The 21,359-nt window shown below is 38.8% G+C and overlaps 1 protein-coding gene across 2 annotated transcripts in view; it reads left to right on the top strand.

Annotated features, from left to right (window-relative positions):
• The window catches only part of DPY19L1 (dpy-19 like C-mannosyltransferase 1), a 39,150-nt gene that overhangs the window by 10,678 nt on the left and 7,113 nt on the right, over nucleotides 1-21,359 (top strand). Inside the window, exons 8-21 of one of the 2 annotated variants that reach the window (XM_035129419.2) lie at nucleotides 2,690-2,747; nucleotides 5,872-5,963; nucleotides 7,488-7,587; nucleotides 8,857-8,934; nucleotides 10,511-10,597; nucleotides 12,115-12,180; nucleotides 13,776-13,856; nucleotides 15,485-15,586; nucleotides 16,013-16,084; nucleotides 16,522-16,562; nucleotides 17,134-17,161; nucleotides 18,525-18,644; nucleotides 19,256-19,430; nucleotides 20,158-20,257. In XM_035129419.2, coding sequence (XP_034985310.2) covers nucleotides 2,690-2,747; nucleotides 5,872-5,963; nucleotides 7,488-7,587; nucleotides 8,857-8,934; nucleotides 10,511-10,597; nucleotides 12,115-12,180; nucleotides 13,776-13,856; nucleotides 15,485-15,586; nucleotides 16,013-16,084; nucleotides 16,522-16,562; nucleotides 17,134-17,161; nucleotides 18,525-18,644; nucleotides 19,256-19,430; nucleotides 20,158-20,257 — 1,200 coding nt within the window. The remainder of the gene's footprint in view (nucleotides 1-2,689; nucleotides 2,748-5,871; nucleotides 5,964-7,487; nucleotides 7,588-8,856; nucleotides 8,935-10,510; nucleotides 10,598-12,114; nucleotides 12,181-13,775; nucleotides 13,857-15,484; nucleotides 15,587-16,012; nucleotides 16,085-16,521; nucleotides 16,563-17,133; nucleotides 17,162-18,524; nucleotides 18,645-19,255; nucleotides 19,431-20,157; nucleotides 20,258-21,359) is intronic. The other variant, XM_035129416.2, reaches the window with a different exon arrangement.

Genomic DNA, 21,359 nt, shown 5'->3' on the forward strand with positions numbered 1-21,359 from the left:
ATAAAGCTAGTCGAGTAATATCATACAATCATATAAGCATCTAAATCACACTCGGATCCACTCGGATCCATTGAAATAAATGATTTCCATTGATTTCAGTGGGTCAATTCAGAGTTGGCTATCACAGTAACTATGGGCTGATTTCTGTTCGTTTGATTTCTAGGCATGGGTCCAAGAGATTTTTCTTTTGTCCCACCACTTTCCTCAGAAAAACCCTTTGTTTATTGCTGAATCAGAACAAATGTCAATAAGGTTTTCTTTGGATTGAGGTTTGTTCAGATTCATCAGTAAAAAGCAGGTTTTCCCAGGAAAACCCGAAGGGAAAAAGAAAAACCTCTCGAAGCTGTGCCTAGGAATCATGGGGCAAATGCAAGAAATAACGGGATAAGCCCTATGTGGCTAGAGCTTTTAAAACAATGTTTTAACCGATTTCTAATTTTGAAGACCCACATTGCATGTCTTTGCATATGTGTTCTGGAGGTATGTAACAGAAGTGAGCGTCTTCCCAGAGTAGGGGTGCATACAAAGTACCAACTTCCATTTCCTGGGTATATGTCTAAAGTTACATTTAGCTTCTAACAGTTTGCAGTTTAAACAATTCCCTTTGATTGTATTTGTGTAATTGATTGCAATTGACTGGATGCTTCAGGCATATGTGAAAGCTTGAGTAGCTGAAGTGGTTAAACAGTTTCAAAGCATGAATAATCGCTGATAGATATTTTAAAGTGTAGCTTAAATTTTAAAATTTCAATTGAATAGCAGCTTTTCTCATAAAAGTCAGTTCCAGTGGAAACCATTGGCCATGGAGATAACAGTACCAGATGTGGGTCAGGGACCAAAGTGCTTTTTTGCATGCATGGGCAGGCTTTTCATTTCCACCAATTCTGGCGGCAGGCCCCGATATTCTTCCTACCAAGAAACATGAAAAGCTGCTGCCAGAAGGAAAAACTCTGGGTGCAGTGCATTTCTCTGTAGTAATCTGTAGCAGTGTATTATGTTGATAGTTTCACTTGTGTGCTTTTTACTCTTTTTTTTGGTCACTTGTTTGAAAATATAAGCAGCTTTAAGGTTTTTTTGTTTGTTTTTCTGAGAGAATGGAAAGTCTGTGAAATCAGGAGTAAATTGTGCCCTCTATGGATCTTTATATGCTTTGTTGACACTGGTAACATAATAGTTTACAGAGATGAGCTGCTCCATACTTCCTCTCTAGTATATGCAAAATAAAGCTAAGCCAAAATGGAGAAGGGGACGTTTCACACTAAAGATTTTGTGGGCTGTGAAGGAAACTCCCCTTCTGGCAATTTTTGGTGTGTGCCATGTGCAAATAAGGGCAGAAGTATTTGCTGCTACAGAGAGGGCTGGAATCATTGCCCTTACATGAGTTTATCATTATTTACACATCATTGCAAAGTGATCCAGGTGTGTTGCATCACCATTTATGTGACATCCAGTTGGCTGGGATCACATAAGGAAGATTTCAAAAACAAACAAACCAAAAACACCACAGATACCACTGCTGATTGAACAGCAAACACAACATACATACCGTAAATCAAAATTATTAACAATTTTAATACAGTGGTACCTCGGTTTATGAACACAATTGGTTCCGGAAGTCTGTTCATAAACTGAAGCGTTCATAAACTGAAGCGAACTTTCCCATTGAAAGTAATGGAAAGTGGATTAATCCGTTCCAGACGGGTCCGCGGCGTTCATAAACCGAAAATTCATAAACCGAGGTGTTCATAAACCGAGGTTCCACTGTACTGAGACACGTATTTTAGCACTACTTTTAAATCATGGTTCCATTAATCCCCTAGATGGCAGTGTTTGAGAAGCAATTAGATGGATATTTTTTGAAGCTATTGTGGTTTCAAATTACCAATCAACTTTCTCTGCATTGCATTTAGCATGTCCTAAGTCTTTTTCTAGTCCTTTTTTTTATAAAAAAGAGAAAGCTCAAAAGAGCTGTGTTACTACGAGTGCAACTACAACTGTTAGCATCCTCTTAAGGAGAACAGATGAATGTTTCACAGTTACATAATGGTTAAGTTGTATTCAAATTCTTAATATTCTGATTTCCTTTCTGCATTTTGTATAATGGAATACTTGGTTTAAAACATTCTCAAAGCCAGAAAACAGAATCCATATTAACATAATAGACAGTATTAATTCTCATCCTCTCTAGCTCTGTATGTGGCAGTTGCTCCTGGTTCAGATGTACCGGTAAATATCAAGACCAAGTTTGTGTAACAGCTACTGTAGCCTGAAAGGTTGCAGTCCTTACTCTAAACCTGGGGAAGGAACCAGGCCCGGCTCTAGGAGTAGTCTCTGTGGCGTGGGGCGCCAGGGTGCCGGAGGGTGCTGCGCGGCGAAGCCGTGCTGCACGCTGCGCCCGCCCACTAGGGCAGGGGCGCCGGAGCGATCTCTGCGCCACGGCGCCTGACCGGCTTGAGACAGCCCTGGAAGGAACTACACAAACCTCAGGATCATTCCTGATCTTTCGCATGTAGAGTTTGAGCACTCCTGCTAAGAAGTAATTCCTTTTGCTTATCTGACATTTGGATGTAAACTTCTGTTAAGTTCATACAGTAAACAGTATTTTAATTTTGTAGTGAAAGATGTTGAGTTGCTCTTTCTAAAGACTCCAAAACTTGTTAACTTTCCTTTTCTTTCCCCTGTGCTACAGTGGCAATAGGTTTGGAGGACTCCTTACAGTGGCATGCTACTTTTTCAACCATGGGGAGGTAGGCTACTCAGAATTTAAAATCTTTTGTTTAATACAAGGTCAGATCATTTGATAATGTTCATATCCCTTAAAGTAAATGTTTAGGTTTAAAACACAAAAGAATTTGGAAGGTTGAAAGTGTCCTAGGTTGTTGGTCAGTATTCCTTTATTTACACAGCTGCTTGCAAATGAAAAACTTCTGCAATGTGCATCATGATGCCATGCTTGTTTACGTGACAGTTCACTAGAACTGGCAGAGCTTACTCGCAAGTAAATCTGTCTAGGATCTGTGACTATACGTTGGTACTTCTAGTTACAAACTTAATTCGTTCTGGAGGTCTGTTCTTAACATGAAACTGTTCTTAACTAGAGGCGTGCTTTCGCTAATGGGGCCTCTTGCTGCCACTGTGCCTCTGGCACACGATTTCCGTTCTCATCCTGGGGCAAAGTTCTCAGCTTGAGGTAACTCTTCCATGTTAGCGGAGTTTGTAACCTGAAGCGTTTGTAACTCGAAGTACCACTGTGTTTGATTCATTGTGTAGGATAGATTGGGTACTGATGTAACTGTGAGATTAAAATATCATGAATCTTAATTGCTGCATTCATATGTCACACTAAACCATGGTTTAGAACAATGGAGCAAGCCTAGGATTTGTGTGTTCGCCTTCCATTCCTTTTCCTCCTTCATGGTGTAAGCTACGAGCTCAGAAACCTTTCCTTCTGTCAGCTTAATAGCCTATCATTGACTTTCTTGAAATTAACTATATTTGCTCTTAACACATTGTGTCACTCCAGAAGCTAGGCACGCCCAGGATTCCGCCCCACATTGTGGGTGCCTGGAGTGTGCGTGTGATGTCACACGCTCGGAGAAACCCCAGCATGCCCACCAAAAGGCCCAGTGCTGCAGTGGGAGGGCCCAACGGAGCCTGTTGCAGCCATAGCAGGCCATGCTGAGCCTTTCGGAGGGTACACCAGGGCTCCTCCCAGCAGCCTGGTGGGACTGCTATGGCTGCAACAGGCTGTGTTGGGCTGGCTGCGGAATATTGAGGGGGCCCAGCCTCCCATTGAAAATTTTGTGGGTGCCTGGGCACCCAGAGACCTGCAGAGACAGCTCCTCTGCCAGAAGCTTTTGAACTCCTGCCACTTTGGGGGAGAAGGGGAGCTGCATGAGAGCCTAAGGCTTGCTGTAGCTTATTTCTGCTTATGAACTTTGCACTGAACTCTGGTTTAGCATAACATGCAAATGTGGCCAATATGTTGCTTACTGGAGAGTTAAACCATAGCTGCTAATTTATTTTGTCACTGTAATAAACAAATGAGAAAGTTTTTTTGTGTGTACATTTGTTTTCAATTATGGAAATGTGGAGATAACTGTTAAAGAATAGGTCTGGTTTACACATAATACCAAGCCACTACTTAAACTAGCAGGAAGGAGCCCAAGCAAAGATTGTGTTGCTTCCAGCCTTCGTATCTGTTTGAATGATAGCACTTGAACAAAGTTGTTGTTATTGAAATACTTTATAAACCACCTTTCATTTCCAGAAGAAAAACCAAGGTAGTTCACAAACAGGTAAAAGCAGAAAACTGAAAAAATATAAAACAGATTATAAAAATATAACTACCCATAATTAAAACACATAGTAAAACTGTTTCATCAAAACATTAAAAAATCCATAATTAGAAAGTGTAATAAGGAAGCCCATTAAAACAGCATAACAGTTAAACTTTTTTTGCACAATATATTTATTAAGAAAATAAATAAAGCTTTGCCATTAAAGAGCTAATTGTTCCAGAAGATATTTCCCCCCCCTTCCCTTCAAATATTAATCTTTCCAAGAAGATTAGAAATTGTTTTACTAGAATTTCCCCCATGACACCTATGTTATTTGACAAAGAAAAGAGCCGGAACCTCTTGAAGCAACATTACATGTTAACTATATGCACATAGCCACTTTAAAATCTAATATAAAAAAATAATTCCTATGACTGGTGCTCTGTTTTTTGTTTTGTTTCCAGATATTTCAATCTTATATCTTTCAAATCCAATTCTTCTAATATTTAGCTGTATATAAATTGTGTTACTTAACTGGTTTTGCTAGGAGAGTTACTAAGCCAACATGGATGGCAGTGATTGAGTGAAATATGGAGAGTAATATCCAAGTAGGCCATACTCAAGAGTAGACCATCTGAAATCATTTGGTCTATTATATGACTAATGGGTTGTATTCAGCAAGCGTTTTACTCATGAGTAGACCCACAAAAAGTAATTTGTTGAATTTATATCCATCTCTTCTCCAAGAGCCCTCAGTTAGTGACACTAAATTAGTCATATTTATTACTTTTAATAGGCTTACTCTGAGTAGGACTTGCACTGAATGTCACTTAATGTTTTTATACCACCTGGAACTAAAAATGCCAGAAAGAAGATGAGCTGCATCATTTAATCTGTAAAATACTGAATGTGTAAAAGTTTTTTGCCATTTATTTTGCTTTTACTACTTTGCACCACTGCATTTTTTGGTTGAAGTTACCAGAGTACATGATAAAATTTTGTTAAAACAAAATCATTTGTTTTTCAGCAGCATTCCAAAATGTTGTTACCTTTTTATTCTTCAAGCACACATTGTTTTGCTCTTACAGTCTTTACTGTAACACTGTTTTAGATATTAATTGCTAATGGAAGTGTCCACAATTTAAGTTTTGCTACAGGTGAAACTTGGAAAATTAGAATATCGTCGAAAAGTGCATTTATTTCAGTAATGCAACTTAAAAGGTGAAACCAATATATGAGATAGATGCATGACATGCAAAGCAAGATATGTCAAGCCTTTATTTGTTGTAATTGTAATTATTTGTCGTTAGGCGGGTCAATTATAAATGGAATGTAATTAATGAAATGTAATAGCGATGTTTATTTTTGTATTATTGTAACTATTTGTTTTATTACTGTGGAATTTCCAAAAGAAAGCATTTGTAAAAATAAAAAATAATAAGTTGCATTACTGAAATAAATGCACTTTTCGACGATATTCTAATTTTCCAAGTTTTACCTGTATATATAAACTTCAGATGCAAGCACATTGCTTTGAAGCGGAAAACAAGTATTGGAACACACAGTGAATTAACCTAGTTCTTACTTCCAGAGTACTCGTGTGATGTGGACACCCCCTCTTCGTGAAAGCTTTTCATATCCATTCCTTGTGGTTCAGATGCTGTTACTAACCTACATTCTCAGGTAGTTTCCATTTTTCTCCTTTCTTCTTAAATACGGAGAATTAAAACAAAACCCCAAACAAGGTATTGATTTATATACTGTACTTGCATCTTGTGGAGAGCATGATATTCCTATTATGTTTGGAATGTTCATTATTGAAAGTTTTCAGCACGGCTTTCTTAAAACTGGAGCAGTGAATAGCACTGGTACGAAAGCAGGGAGCTGAAAATACACGGAGGAAACGGTCATCCTTACTACAACTGTTTTTAGCTGTGTTTTTGCCTTGAAGTGATATTGCAGCCCCAGAAACATGTGGTTGCTGCAAGTGAGTGCCCATCTCACCATGGTTGCTCTGTTTTATGGTTGCTTTCCTTTCTTCATACAAATCAGTGTTGTTAGTAGTGCTCCACTGGCTTGGTTAAAGAAAGGCTTGTAGTCATGGAAACCTGATGGTGGTGGGGGGACACAATTGCCTCCCAGTCTGCTATCATTCTTGTGGCTTATGGTTGGATGGCAGTTTCCCCCCTCAGAGGTTTTTATAATTGTGGGTTCTTCTTTCTCCATTGGGACCCAGGTGGCGCTGTGGATAAACCACTGAGCCTAGGGCTTGCTGATCAGAAGGTCGGCGGTTCGAATCCCTGTGACGGGGTGAGCTCCCGTTGCTCGGTCCCAGCTCCTGCCAACCTAGCAGTTCGAAAGCACGTCAAAATGCAAGTAGATAAATAGGAACCGCTACAGCGGGAAGGTAAACGGTGTTTCCATGTGCTGCTCTGGTTTGTCAGATGCGGCTTTGTCATGCTGGCCACATGACCTGGAAGCTATACGCCGGCTCCCTCGGCCAATAATGCGAGATGAGCGCGCAACCCCAGAGTCGGTCACGACTGGACCTAATGGTCAGGGGTCCCTTTACCTTTTACTTTCTCCATATGTGGCAATGTAGCAAAGGCATTTTTCTCTTGCTACATATCCACAGACATCAACCTTTGCTGGGGAAAATGAAAAGTACTACCCGACATGGCTGAATACCAGGTTTATGTGTACACAGGATCTTCCTGAAACTGCTATCTTTTCTCTCCTCTTTCAATCTAGGGATGAATAGTGGGTTCAGGGTGATCCTGGATATACCTAAACCCAGTAAGTGGCTTGGTCAGAAGTTGCTTCCTGCCTCTGGTAAAAGGGGTAGCTGGTTGAGGTCATGTGTGAGCTTGAGACATATTTCCTGACATTAGATGAAAATGTTACTGAGGGTAACTTCCTCTGTTGATACAATAGTTTTACAATGGTGATTAGAAATATCGCATGTACATACATTTTGATTTGCATATCCTTTGTGCATGTAAATTTCTACTTTACAGTTCATTTATTGTGAGTTTGAGAATTCATATCACTAAGGCTTATTCAAAGTTTTTAAATTTATATATATTTTAGTTGTGACTACTGTAAGTGAAAATACAAAGCAATTTGAAAGAGTTCATTCTCTGTTGATCTTCACATTTATGAACAATCCTAATACTGAACTTACTACTCTTTTATTTTTTCCCCAAGGACTCAGAATGTTAATAGAAGAAGCCTGATTGCACTATCTGTTTCTAATGTTTTTTTCATGCTTCCGTGGCAGTTTGCTCAGTTTGTTCTTCTAACACAGGTAAGATAATTTCAGTAAAAGTGATCTGAATTATAATTATCCATTTCTATTTTGTAGTGCAGTTCAAATAACAGTTCAACAAGGTGTGTAGCAATAGAGTGCACACATATGTTTGTGGGAGCTGCAGGCTCAGTTGAGGACCAGGACTGCTGCTGCACTTCTTCACTAGCTCTCTTCATAGCTAGTTCCTTTGTGATGGTGGGAGGGTGTATGCATCACAGTATGTGTATGTTTGTACAAATAAGCTCATGGTGTAATTTGTATTGCATGGTGAGCATGTGTTAAAAGAATGCATTACAATAATTATATGGTCTGATTTACTCATAACCCTAAGCCATGGTTTGTTTAGCCAAAGTGTGCTTTGTATTGGGTTAGCATTCTATCTGAACACAACATCCTTGCTTAATACTTGGTCAGACCCTCCCCAGATACTCACCAAACTAGAGGCATGAGTAGCTAGTAAGCTTTCATTGACGCTTTCCCTAAAGAAACCTTTGCTCCTATCTCTGCCTGGCAGGAAACTCAGGCCAAGGAGTGAAGAGTAGATGGGAGAAACATAAACCAAGCTTTGGAGAAACAAGTCATGGTTTGCTTGTCTTTGAGACAACTTGTGGTTCATTGAATAAATCATGACTTAACATGGGTAAACACAGCCTTTGCTTCTTTCCTGAGTTTAATGCAGTGGCTTCTGTAGCCATTATTGAAAGTGTGTCAAATTCACCCTCAAAGCTAGTTGCCATGGGCAAAATAACTTTAATCAATCTTGTGATGTTGAATGGTCATTTTTGTGTTTGATTGTTACAATGATGCAAACACATTGTCTTTGGAAAAGAAATTTTGCAGGGCCTCACTTTCCAATTTTTCATAGAAGTGGTTGATCTCTTCAGATTACTTGTGATGCAACTGCCAGGATCCAAACTACTGTTTAGGTAGGGTTGCCAGACTCAATAGAGGACAGGACTTCTGCGCCTTTAATTGCCCTGCTCTCTTTTGAGTCTGGAAACCTTAAAGAGAAACCAGCAGACCCTTTGCTTGGAAATTAAACAGACTCAAAAGAGAGCAGGGCAATTAAAGGCACAGAAGTCCTGTCCTCTATTGAGTCTGGCAATCCTATGTTTAGGCTCACATAAGAAATAGTCCCCACCCCCACCTCACCCCACCCCCCATGTCTCCTGGAAGGAATTGCATGGTAGTATGGAACCTAGCTAATTTACTTAATAATGTTCTTAACAGATCTTTTTTCAATTACTTTATTCTTTTAAATTGCAGGTGGCATCAGTTTTTGGAATTTATATTTTAGGATTGATTGATTCATCCAAACTACAGAAGATACTTTATGCACATATGGTAATACTTAGTCTTTAATTACTTAGGGGTAGAATCAATTTCTTAAAGTTACCTACTTCTGAATCATGAATATAGTGGACACAGAGTTGGTTTTTAAAATAAGAAAGAAACTGAAGAAAGAAACTAAATTGCTTGGAGACTTATTCTTATCAGTAAATGGTGCTGCATATGATTTTAAGTTCTCACTCCCCTATTCCACTCAGGTGAACTATCCTCCATCCAATTAGACATTTACATGTGTAGGTCCTAGTTTGTGTTAAAGGTTCTGTGTGCTTTGATGGGAGAGTGAACCACCCTGAGAACCCCCAGGTATAGAGCGGTATATAAATTCAGTTAAAACAAAGAGTGTGCAAGCTTGATGGTTGCTCCTATATCCCACCAAATATACAGAATATGTGCTAAGATTCATTGTGAACCTGACTCAAGAGATGACTTTCCACTATGAAGGGTAAGGAAGACGGAAAATGAAAAATGATGTGAATTTTCCAAATACATTGTAGCATTCAGAAAAATTCAAGAGTTACAGCCCTAAGGGTAACACTTTTATAAGGACAAAGAAATGTCACATATTAGTGAGCAGACATGCTGAGTTCCCTAGGATACTTCTTCGTACTGCACATTCAGCCGGGTCTGTGTAATACCTTCCTGCACACTTGTATAAAGATATTTTAAGTTGCAGACTTTAGGTATTGTCATATTTTTTTAGCATGGGAAGAGGGGAGCACTTTCAGGTTCAGCAAGGACTGGGGGCCTGTCCCCAACATCACATGACTGCTCTAGCCCTGTCCCAAGATCACTGCACTGAAGAGTAGCCTCCCTGTGTGAGTAGATTTGGGGCATTTCCATCATGCTCAGCCTTTTCTTCCCCTGGTGGTGGTGGTAATTTTGCTTGCTATCCAGCCTAAAGAGTTCAAGAGAACTCGAACAATTACTTGTGCTATATTGTGGCAATTTAGTTGGCCTGAATACATGTATTACTTCCATTTCCCCCACCCCCCAATAGACAAGCAAGGCTATCTACAAATTTTCTGGAAAATAATATTTCAGAATGTCATGATACAAAAAGAAGCCAAATTCTTTATTAAAAAAGAAATATAAAAGTTTATATTTGTAGGTTTTTCATAAGGGGTGGGTGGGTTGTAGACAAAAAATGAAAGCATGTTTTTTACATTTTTGCTTATTTCAACTTAAGTGCCTTTGAACTGAATGAGACTTTTGAGTAGACATGTATAGACTTATACTGTATATCTGCTGCATGTAACAACTTAAAACTAGGGTCTTTTTATTTATTTTCTAACATGTTAGTTTAGTATTAAAAATAAGTATGGTGCTATGGGTAGTACATAGGAGCAATATATTGTCATATTTTGCACATTCTGAGGGATTCTTGTAAAAATTGTTTTAGGAAGCTACATTATTGTCATAATAAATATTTACAAATGAAATAAAGCTGTTAGCACCTTTTGTGTTGTAAGATTTAATAAAACTTAGTGTTTTCATAGACTCTGCATCTGTCACATCCATTATTAGCTTAAAGATTGCATTAAAATATGCTCAAATGTTTATATCCCTTTAGGCATCACTTGGAGTATGTTTTGTCCTTATGTTTGGAAACTCTATGTTGCTGACATCATATTATGCTGCCTTTTTGGTAATTAGTTGGGTAAGTTAGTTAAGGAATACTCAAGCATCCTTTGTCGTACTGTACTGAGTTACTGCAATAATTTACAAGATTACCTGAACAAAACGCTTCATATAGGCTGGGACGGGGTAGTGGTGGAGAGAGAGATACTGGTTCTATATTTGGAGACAGGAGACTTTACCATTTCAGAAAGAAGCTTTATCCAAAAGGATGAAACATTTTGCAGTGAATACATAGAGCCCCTTGTGAGTGTGCCTACTCATTGCGGTTTGGGAACAAATGCTGTTGTCACAGTGCCTTGACATTATAGTGAATGGGGAATAGTAATAATAATAATAATAATAATAATAATAATAATTTATTTATTTATACCCCGCCCATCTGGCTGGGTTTCCCCAGCCACTCTGGGTAGCTTCCAACAGAAAAATAAAATAAAATAATCAATTAAACATTAAAAGCCTCCCTAAACAGGGCTGCCTTCAGATGTCTTTTAAAAATCTGGTAGCTGTTTTTCTCTTTGACATCTGATGGGGGGGGGCATTCCACAGGGCGGGCGCCACTACCGAGAAGGCCCTCTGCCTGGTTCCCTGTAGCTTGGCTTCTCGTAGCGAGGGAACTGCCAGAAGGCCCTTGGAGCTGGACCTCAGTGTCCGGGCAGAACGATGGGGGTGGAGACGCTCCTTCAGGTATACTGGACCGAGGCCATGTAGGGCTTTAAAGGTCAGCACCAACACTTTGAATTGTGCTTGGAAACGTACTGGGAGCCAATGTAGATCTTTCAAGACCAGTGTTATGTGGTCTCGGCGGCCGCTCCCACTATAATATGCATCAGAATTCCATCTTCTGGATCAGCTTAATAAGCAAGAGGCAAGTCTCATGCTCTGAAAGCAACTTAATCTGAATACAGGCAACTTCTGGGCACCATATGTTTGCAGGAAAAAATAACATTCCCTTTATTTGGTGATAAGATAATTAGTGTGATTATATAACTTCATTATTTATGAAAGCTGAAAATAGTGCACTAAATAAAAAGAAGTATGCATGTAGTGCAGCTTCAAAAAGATAGCAGAATGACACTATAGGGTGGTGCTTTGACATTCCTGGTTTGTTTTTTTTGGATGATTGGCTATGTATGTTCTTGGAGAAGTGTACGTATGCTTAGCTCACTACTTGTTTCCATGCTGTCATGTGGTTATTGGGTTAACATATTGCAAAACTGGACGTACGTGGGTCTGCCCAAGCCCAATTATGTGACGTGCAAATAGTTTGTGCCATTATACAATAGAATCCTGCATAACAGACAGTACAATGATCCAATCTCTATATGTTTAAAAAGCAGTAACAATGGGTTTCAGTGTTCTATGGAAGTGTTATGCAATAAAATCAATAATTTCAGTGTCTTGTATTAATACTTTTACAATGCTGGTTTTGAGCATTTTCTAACTTCATTTTATTTATTGTTTCATCCTTCTGGACTCCATTTGAGAGGAATGTTATACAAATATTGCTGTTTAATGAACTAATTTATTTATTTTCAGGGTATTCTTGAACTGGGTCCTAAATACATCCTGAAAATGTGCAGTAGAAGAGGTATAAGCTCATGGGTAAGGATTGACATTTCGTGTTATAAACATATTAAAACCTATGTTGGTCAGTAAGATGATCTGTAGGTGATAGTTTCCATTCAAAGCCAGCATTGCCACATGTCACTGAAAAGCATTTGGGCCTAGCAGAGAAGGAACTGGGCTAGGCTGGGCTGGTGGAAGGCTCTCCCAAGGCCTTGAGGGTCTTTGGCCAGCAGCTCAGTGATTGATAGCTGGTGTTGGGGCTGAATGTGTTTTGTATTTATTATGGAGAATAATTTATTGGGAGACTGTTGTCCCTTTTAAGCAACTTTTTGGTCAGTTGAATTACTGAATTTTGCTAATGTTGTCAGTTCCTGTTTGATTTGCTAAGGGCTTCTTGAGAGAGAACACTACACAAAATAGATGCATCGTAGATCATTTTGTTTCCTATAGCCTCATCTTTATTATTAACAAGTAAGACCTGAATGAAATGCTGCGCCTTCACTTCTCTGTTGGCATTACATGTCGGCTGGTGTCAGGGGACCTTCCTACAGGGAACCTCCCCCCATCCTGTTGACCAGCTTTTCGCCTAGTGAGAGCAGCAGCAGTGGGTCAGGTGGGGGGAATGAGGAAGTTAGTGGCATGGAGGTGGCAAGGCTCAGTGATGTTGGAGAGCCTTTGCGCCGCCTTGACCAAGAGGTGGAGGGGAACAGACAGCCGCTTCTGGTGCCTGAATTAAGGCGCGCCACTAAACGCAAGGTCGGGAGGAGGCGTTTTGGGGTGCCCAAACTCTTATGCTGGTCACGCAACAGGAAACGTCCACTACCAGATTCTGCAAGTGACTAGCAGGTCATGTTTTCTGCTATCTCTGCACTGTAAATACTATGCACAATAAAAACCTTTAAAGACAAGTACGGACTTGGGCGTCCTTACTCGAGAGTAGCTGCAACAACACCATTACAGCTGGGGTGGGGTGTGATTGTGTGTGACTATTGCCTTGAATCCATCATGTATTGTGAACGACCTCTGTATGTGGGAAGTCAAAGTAGTAAATGGATTGGAGAAGGGAAGCACCAGAGGACATTATAGCCTCCCATGCTCTAAATGCTGCACGCTCTAGTATTGCCTTTAACCTCTCCTGAGTTCTAAACCTAGCACCTGGCAGCTTGATGGGCTATGTGCACTTATTTCTTGCTCTTCTCCTGTATGCTTGAGAGGTTGCATGGCGTACCTGTTTGGGGGAAAAGGTTGATCCTCCTTTGCAGGTGTATTTGTCAAAGTGTTGTGCATGCTCCTGAATTCTTCCAGGATGCTTGATCTTTCCATGCGTGCATGGGCATCCCTGTTTTGGCCACAAACCCATCAGCATAGCCCATCCAAATTCAGCATCAGAGGGGAGTGAATATTAAATCTTGCATGAAAGTGGTATAAAAAACTTGACTTCACTTTCACCAATAGGAATTGGTTTATTTTTTTTAAAAAAACTACCATTTCAGCTCTCACACAACATCATAATAAAAATTGTAGATAAGAATAAGTTGCATAATAATATATATTTTAATTAAAGTGCCTCTTGTATTAAATGCTGAGCCTTGCTTCTGCTCTTCAGTTGAACCATGCCTTTCATTTTACAGGCCATTGAAGGTTTTTTTTGCTTTTTGGGGACAATTACCTTGAAGTTCTTGATGTGCCTAATATTTGGAACAGCTGATGATGTAAGTTTAAAACGTCCTTGTTTCATTTGTTCACTGTCAGAATTCTTCATTTGTTCACTGTATCTGAAGAAGTGTGCATGCACACGAAAGCTCATACCAAAATAAAAACTTAGTTGGTCTTTAAGGTGCTACTGAAGGAATTTTTTTATTTTACTTCGACCCAGACCAACACGGCTACCTACCTGTAACCAGAATTCTTCTTGTATGTCTTCATCATCATATAGGCCCCATCTACACGATACATTTAAAGCAGTAGGACACCACTCTAATCCTCCCCCCAAGAATACTGAGATATGTAGTTTGTTAAAGGTGCTGAGAATTATTTGGAGAACCTATTCCCCCCACAGAGCTACAGTTCTCATAGTGGTTTGAAAACCAATCCCTTTTTATAGGGGACTCTGGGAATTTATTGAAAATTAAGTGTTACAAACTATTGAAAGGAAACATTCGTTGCTGAACACTCAGCAAAACTTTCGAGTGCAGTGGTACCTCGGGTTACGAACGTGATCCGTTCCGGGTCGCAGTTCGTAACCCGAAAAGTTCGTAACCCGAAAAGGGCCCGAACCGCCGTTTTACGCATGCACAAAGCGCGCACGCCGCTTCTGCGCACACACGCGCAGCGAAAACACTTCTGGGGGTGCGCAGTTCGTAACCCGAGTTGTTTGCAACCCGAGGTGTTCGCAAACCGAGGTACGACTGTAGTGTAGTTTGATTCTTTTAATCAAATAAAATCTGTCAGGATGGCAAACACCACCCCAGATTCTCTCTTTCATAGAGTATACATTTCTGAGCACAAATTTTGAATTCGGAACTTTATAGAGTGTAAAGATTACAATCATCTTCTTCAAGCACCTTAAGAATCAAACACATATAATCTTCCACTGGATGCATCGCGAATTTCATCTAATAAAACTGCAACATGTCAATTATCTTTGGCCTAGTGGAGGGGTTGCCAATGTGGTGCTCATTGATGCCATTGTGCCCATATGTACCTCCTATGACACTCGCAAAAAGTTAGTAAGTATTCCCTCAAAATCCCACAATGCGTGAGAGAGGCTGCTTGCTGTCCTCCACAGTTTGTTTGACTGACTTGGTTTCTCCTAAATTGAACACGCGTCACCCTTCAACACACCCACTTTTCAGTGGATGCTGGGATTGGACACCCACAGTCCTGTTCTGAACCGAGGGGAGGTATGAATAGTTATCTCTGAGCAAACATAGCAGTGGCTAATATAGGTGCATTTTCTCATTATAGAGGCATGTCCACACTCTTTTGCTATCCCATCTCTCTGCCCTTTTAGATGTGGCAGTCAGTTTGTGTTACACCATGCCAGATAGCAGCCAGTTGGTGATTGGTGCCCAGGGGCACTTCCTTAAAATTTCAAATGTGCTCAGCCACCCAAAAAGTTGGCGACCCCTCACCTAGTGTCTACTGTATGGTCTACCACTTGTTTATTCTTAACATGGCAAATTAACTGCTGTTCTTTTTCTCCGACATTTCCATGATCTTTTATTTGTATTGAACCAATTTTAATGTAGCATAATCCAACATTTTGTACTATACACTCTTTTTTTAAATCTCTGAAATAATGCATTTAACAAACATTTTCACTGTAATTTCTTACCAGGCTCATATAAGCAACCTGCTGAAGTCAAAATTTACTGGTTATAGGGATTTTCATACTTCAATGTACACATGTGCTGTGGAGTTTGATTTCATGGAAAAACAGGTAATTAAAAATCAGTGGATGATGTATAGAACACCTTGATGTTTTTGCAGATTTTTTCTCTTAATCAGAAAAATAATAATGTTTGGTTGGACTGCTATTTTTTAACAAAGATAACGATTCAGGATTCTTCTATTGCTTAATGAAACTGAGTTAGCAGTTGGAACAAAATATTTGGATAAAGTTCAGTGTCATGACTTTATTACAGGGCATAATTTATGTTCATCAGCAGTGAAGGTTGAAAGCTTCGGGGAACAAATGGAATCGCTGAAAAACATTCAGATTAACTGCACAATAGTTTTTACAACTTTTCTTGGATAGAATAACTTGGGGAGGGCTTCATTGTGAAATGAATGTCTTAAAAGAAAACGGTTTTGTAGGAAAAGTTACTGTGCATAAAACTTACTACCCATTGAAACTGTGTTTCAGACTCCAGTAAAGTACATGAAGACACTTCTGCTTCCGGTAGTTCTTGTCGTTTTTTCAGTAATTGTTATGAAGGTAAGGTCTTTGCTATTTTTCATCTGGTTTACATTTAGTGTGTATAGTATGCTAAAAGGAGGCAATTAATACTTAAATTTGAGTATGTCTAGCATGCATGTATTTGCACATCCATACAAAAAGAGCAGAACATGTGACCAAAAAGCCAAATCAAAGTATATGAACTTTGATCTGGGCTTTTCAGCTACATGTTCTGTTATATACCAGACCTATTTCTGCAGACATCTTTAAAGACATGCATGTTGATTACAAAAAATGAAAATCTATTCTATATAATCCTGAAGAAGGAATTGCTGTTAAAAAGAGCAATTATTCCAAAGTATGTACAGTAATTGGAAAATTTTGTCTGTTAACCTTTGGGAAATTGTAATTTTGGCATATGATTGAATCTGTTTTAGGGAATAGGCTATTTAAAACATGTTCTTTTCTGTTCACAGACATTTCAACATGTTATGTGTCGCAAGGAATTACCTGAAAGGTAAATACATTTTGAAATGAGAGTGCAAATCCATTGAATGAATTATTACCTAAAGGACTATATGTAATTGTGCAGCCAAGCTTTGCCCCCATTGTTTACTTCTAGTCTCCAGTTAGTTTTCCTATCACTTTCTAGAATGAATATGTACAGCAAGTAAATGTTTATTATGCCTTGTGAACATGCCAGTAATCTAGCTGGGTTGCAATTAGTGTGCGTATAGCGGTCTTGGCATGTAGTCTTCCATGCATTGTAATTAGATTTTTAAAAGCAGTGATCCTGCTGATAAATTAGAAATTAATGAAAGACTTGTGTTCAACAAGTGCATCAGAGCACTTGTACATATGAGTAGCCCCCAGATTGATACAAAATAAGTTTACAAAATAAATATGGTAGTAACAGTTTTGTTGTAACTTTGTAATAACTTAAGGGACTTCTAAATTAAAAACACTGCAATATTTTGAATTTAGTTTGATTGTAAACAGGGTGTGTGTTCTATAAACAACTATTTGTAGCATAAGGCAATTTGATTCTATGCAATAAACAAATAACAGTCTTGCTGTTCTTTGTTCAGACAGGAGGATAATTTCAATCATGGGGAGGTAAGGATCTCATCCTGCATGAATTATGTTACAACTCTGCTTATTGAGCTCTCCCTCGATAAGTTTAGAAAAGTTACCTTCTGTGGGAAATGGAAGTGCTGATTTAAGAAAAACAATGGAGATAGTGGGAAATGATTGCACAAGTTTAAATTGGTGGTGCACATCAGGGTTCTTAGAATTAAAATTGCAAACATAGGCCCGTTTCCTTACCGAGTTGTTTGGACAAAAACTGCTTGTTTGGTGTGGATTTACATCAAACTGTTCTTTTACATACAGTAGGTGTGAAGTGCTAAGTATCAAATGACGCATTTTAACTTTGCCTCCTATTCCTGCCTCAGAGCCCAGAAATTTACTTTGGGGCAATGGCAAAGAGAGAGTGTCCAACATCTCCCTGCAGCTTATTTTTTCCTGCCCAGGATTGGGATTCCCAATCTTAAAACCTCCAGTGAAAACATAACACTGCAGGTGTCAATTCTGAAGGGAAGAAACCCTCCAAGGCCTGCTTTTGGAGGGGAATGATGTGCAGTGTTGTCGGTTTCTGTTGGTACAAAGTCTGGTACAAAGTCACAGTCCCCAGAGGGAAAAGATGCTCTGCAGAGACATCTAACACCTTCCTGTACTTTGTGGGGAATTTATGGAGCAAGTGAATGTGGTGGTGGTGGTGATTTAAGAATATCAGGATGAGAATGGGCCTGGGAACATGGCTGTGCCCCAATACTTTGCCCCAGTATTGCTTGAATGTTCACAACACCCCTATTGCAATGATTACTTGAAGCATAGCCACAGTTTACCTTTCATCACATGTGCTGTGCACACACAGAATAAATGCATAATATCTTGCAATTCCCTTCAGTGTAGGAGGACAGGTCCAGGCAGCAAAGGGGGCATATTCTTCATTAAAGTGAATGAGTAAAATCCTTATACTTCCGGAAGTTCCATTTACACATCAGAGTTATCTTCTCTGTTGTTAGTAAAACTCATCAGTATGGGTTTTTTGCATCCAAATCATTGTTGGATTAGAGTGGTGGTGTGGGATAAAACAAGAATGAAATAGAATTCAGTTATTTTAATAAATGTACAGAAAAACGCAGCAATTAAAATTGAGCTTCAAACTAGTCTCTTCCATTCCCATTGGGGGGGGGGGAGGGTCTTCATTTTTCTAAAATGTTTTGTCTCTTATTCATAGTCTTTCTCTCCCCTGCCTCCCAATGGGTTTAAATGTAAAAATAATGTCGTGCTCCAAGGAGCATCAGTACATAAAAAGGTAAACCTTCTTTCTTATAGTTAATAGGTTTATGTTCATAGTTTTGACAGCTCTTTTAAGAAGCATTATTTTCTTATGCCTTTGTTTGTTTGTTTTCAGATAGTATACCATGCACTGCAGCTTATGTTTTTTACTGTCCTTGCTATTTTATTTATGAGACTAAAGCTGTTTCTGACACCTCATATGTGCATCATGGCATCCTTGATATGTTCAAAGCAAGTAAGCTACTGTTTTATTTGTCTGGCTGATGTAGTAATTTACTTAATATGTTTTACAGAGGGGCTGATACAGCATTTCAGTGTGCCAAATGTTTAATATTTAGAATTACTTGATTATAGAATTACAAAAATATATAGTTATTATTAAATACACAATACAGGGGGGAAACATGCTATCAAAATATTGAGAGCTGACAGAAAACATACTCCATACATACAATATAAAGGATAAGAAATCAATGGAAACTCATGCTGGTGACAATACCTTTGTCTAATGTTACCTCTCGACATAGATTTGTTCCAGTGGTTAATATTGATATACGTGCAGAGCATCCATGCCTTAGTCAATAAAATGACACAGCCTAATTATTTTAATTTTGATTGCATTAATATGCAAGGAGAGAAACACACTGTGCTATAATGGATACTTTTAATATCGATATTAGAGTTTACGGTTATTGTTAATTTCAGTGGAAATGTATCGTGATCTGAGTTCTCATGTTTTTCCATGTAATTTGTTAAACTGGTGTTTAGCTGGTGTTTTGAAAAAATGGAAACTTAGAAACTTAAGTTGTATGTAAAGTTAAATGGCTTTTCATTTCTTCATATCAGCTGTTTGGATGGCTGTTTAGCAAAATCCAGCCTGGAACACTGGTTCTCGCGATTTTAGCAATGATGGCATTTGAAGGAGTAGCAAACCTTCAAAGAGAATGGAGCATTGTAGGAGAATTTAGTAACTTGCCCCAGGAAGAGCTACTGTTATGGATAAAACAAAAGACCAAACCAGGTAAAACAAACACCCGACCCCCTGCTTTTCTTTTGCTCTGTTTTGTTTTTTGCAGTATCTGCTACAACATCTGTCATAAGGCAAGCAGCAATTTTGTGTCTTTTGTTGAAGAACAGGATTATTATGCTGTTAAATAGTTTCCCCCAGTGTTGTGTTTTATAGTAATTGACAGAAGAATGAAAGGACCAGTCTCTAAGGTTTCTGTAATTGTATTGTTTCATAGTACAGTGGTACCTCTGGTTGCGAACGGGATCCATCCCGTTCGCAACATGAAAAGGCCGCATCCTGAAGCGCCACGTCTGCACACACGTGTGATGCAATTTGGCGCTTCTGTGCATGCGCAAAGCGCAATTTAGTGTTTCTGTGCATGCATGCGCTCCGAACCCAGAAGTAACCTGTTCCAGGACTTCCGGGTTCGGCGCGTCCGTAACCTGAAAAGACGTAACCCGCTGCAGACATAAAATGAGGTATGACTGTACATTTAGACGTGTATTAAGTAGAGAATTTGAAGTATTATAACTTTAAAATATCAAGAACAATGTAAGGGCAATTAGAGTATTGGATGAAATCTGATGTAGTTTTAGTTTTGCCACTAAGAATGATGTCATGCCTTAATATTAATATGAATGTACATTTTGAGCTCTGATTTTTAGAAAGTTTAGTCATCTTTACTTTATTCTCCATTTTTACAATACTTTGCCCAATTGTTTTCTTTTATATATTTCAGATGCTGTTTTTGCGGGTCCAATGCCTACAATGGCAAGTGTAAAATTGTCTGCTCTTCGACCTATCGTGAACCATCCTCATTATGAAGATGCAGGTTTACGGTAAGATTTAAACTTAAAATTTTAAGGCTAGCTATAGTCTGATTTACTCTGCAAGGAAATGGGTGTAAACAAGACTTCTTAAAACTTGGGAATAAGCTATGACTTTTGCTCCCTGAATTATATGAGCTGGAGCTTTGTGGGCTGGGATACTTGGACTTTTGCGGATTGCATCTAAAATGCTGTTTCCACTTTTGATTAGTGTAATCTTATCTCTTTTTTATGATTCTGTGAGGTTTTACAGGCGCTGCATGTTCCTTTTTTGTTGAAACAAACAATGAAATGGGTCTGGCTTGTGTTCTTCAGGTCCTTTGGTTTAGGTTTTGTAAAAAATTTTACCTGTATAGAGGTCTCTGGCCTCCTTTGTGCTTTGAATATATTGTTCACAAATTATCATACTCTTGGATTAAAAAACAACAACTGGTTGTCACTGGGTGCTTTAAAGGGGAAGCTGGTGACTGGAGTATGATCTATAGAGATGGATCAAAGGTGGGGGTGGACTGAGCAAATCTTATTTTGTACTGTTTGGGAGGAGAGATTAAAATACGGGGTTGGATGAGTTTGCTTAAATTAGCTGGGCAGTTTCAAATAAACATGTTAACTGATTTAATATAGCATTGTGTTGTATTGCTTTTTAATTGATTAAAAAAGGATGAATAAAATATAGTTATTGATTTTAGACAAGCTTTGCTGTAGAGAGAGATGAGTAAGTCGGTGATAGATTTGTTTCCTTCAGGCATGCAAGCTCACTAATCCTGTAGTTTCTCCTGGCTTAAAATAAAGAGTGTGAGTTGCTATTGTATCAACAAACTGAAGAGCAGGCAGCAGCAAAGGGCAAACTCATCCTCTAAAAGAAAGCAAGGCCTGCCAAAAGACAGCAAAATATTTGCATTCCTCCCAAGGAGAGTCCTTTCAGTTTTGCGGTTCTGCCTTTGATTTCAAAGCAGCATCTCCTTGCTATTTTTTCATATTTTTTTATTCATTTTAGTAATTTCTATATCATAATTCAATCAATTTATTAATTATCTATCATTCTTTTCACGTATTCTAATTTAACACTTATACATTAATCTTAAAATACTTAACACATCTTTCCTCTACAGCC

Source organism: Zootoca vivipara, chromosome 12, assembly GCF_963506605.1.
Source record: "Zootoca vivipara chromosome 12, rZooViv1.1, whole genome shotgun sequence".
Lineage (NCBI taxonomy): Eukaryota > Metazoa > Chordata > Lepidosauria > Squamata > Lacertidae > Zootoca > Zootoca vivipara.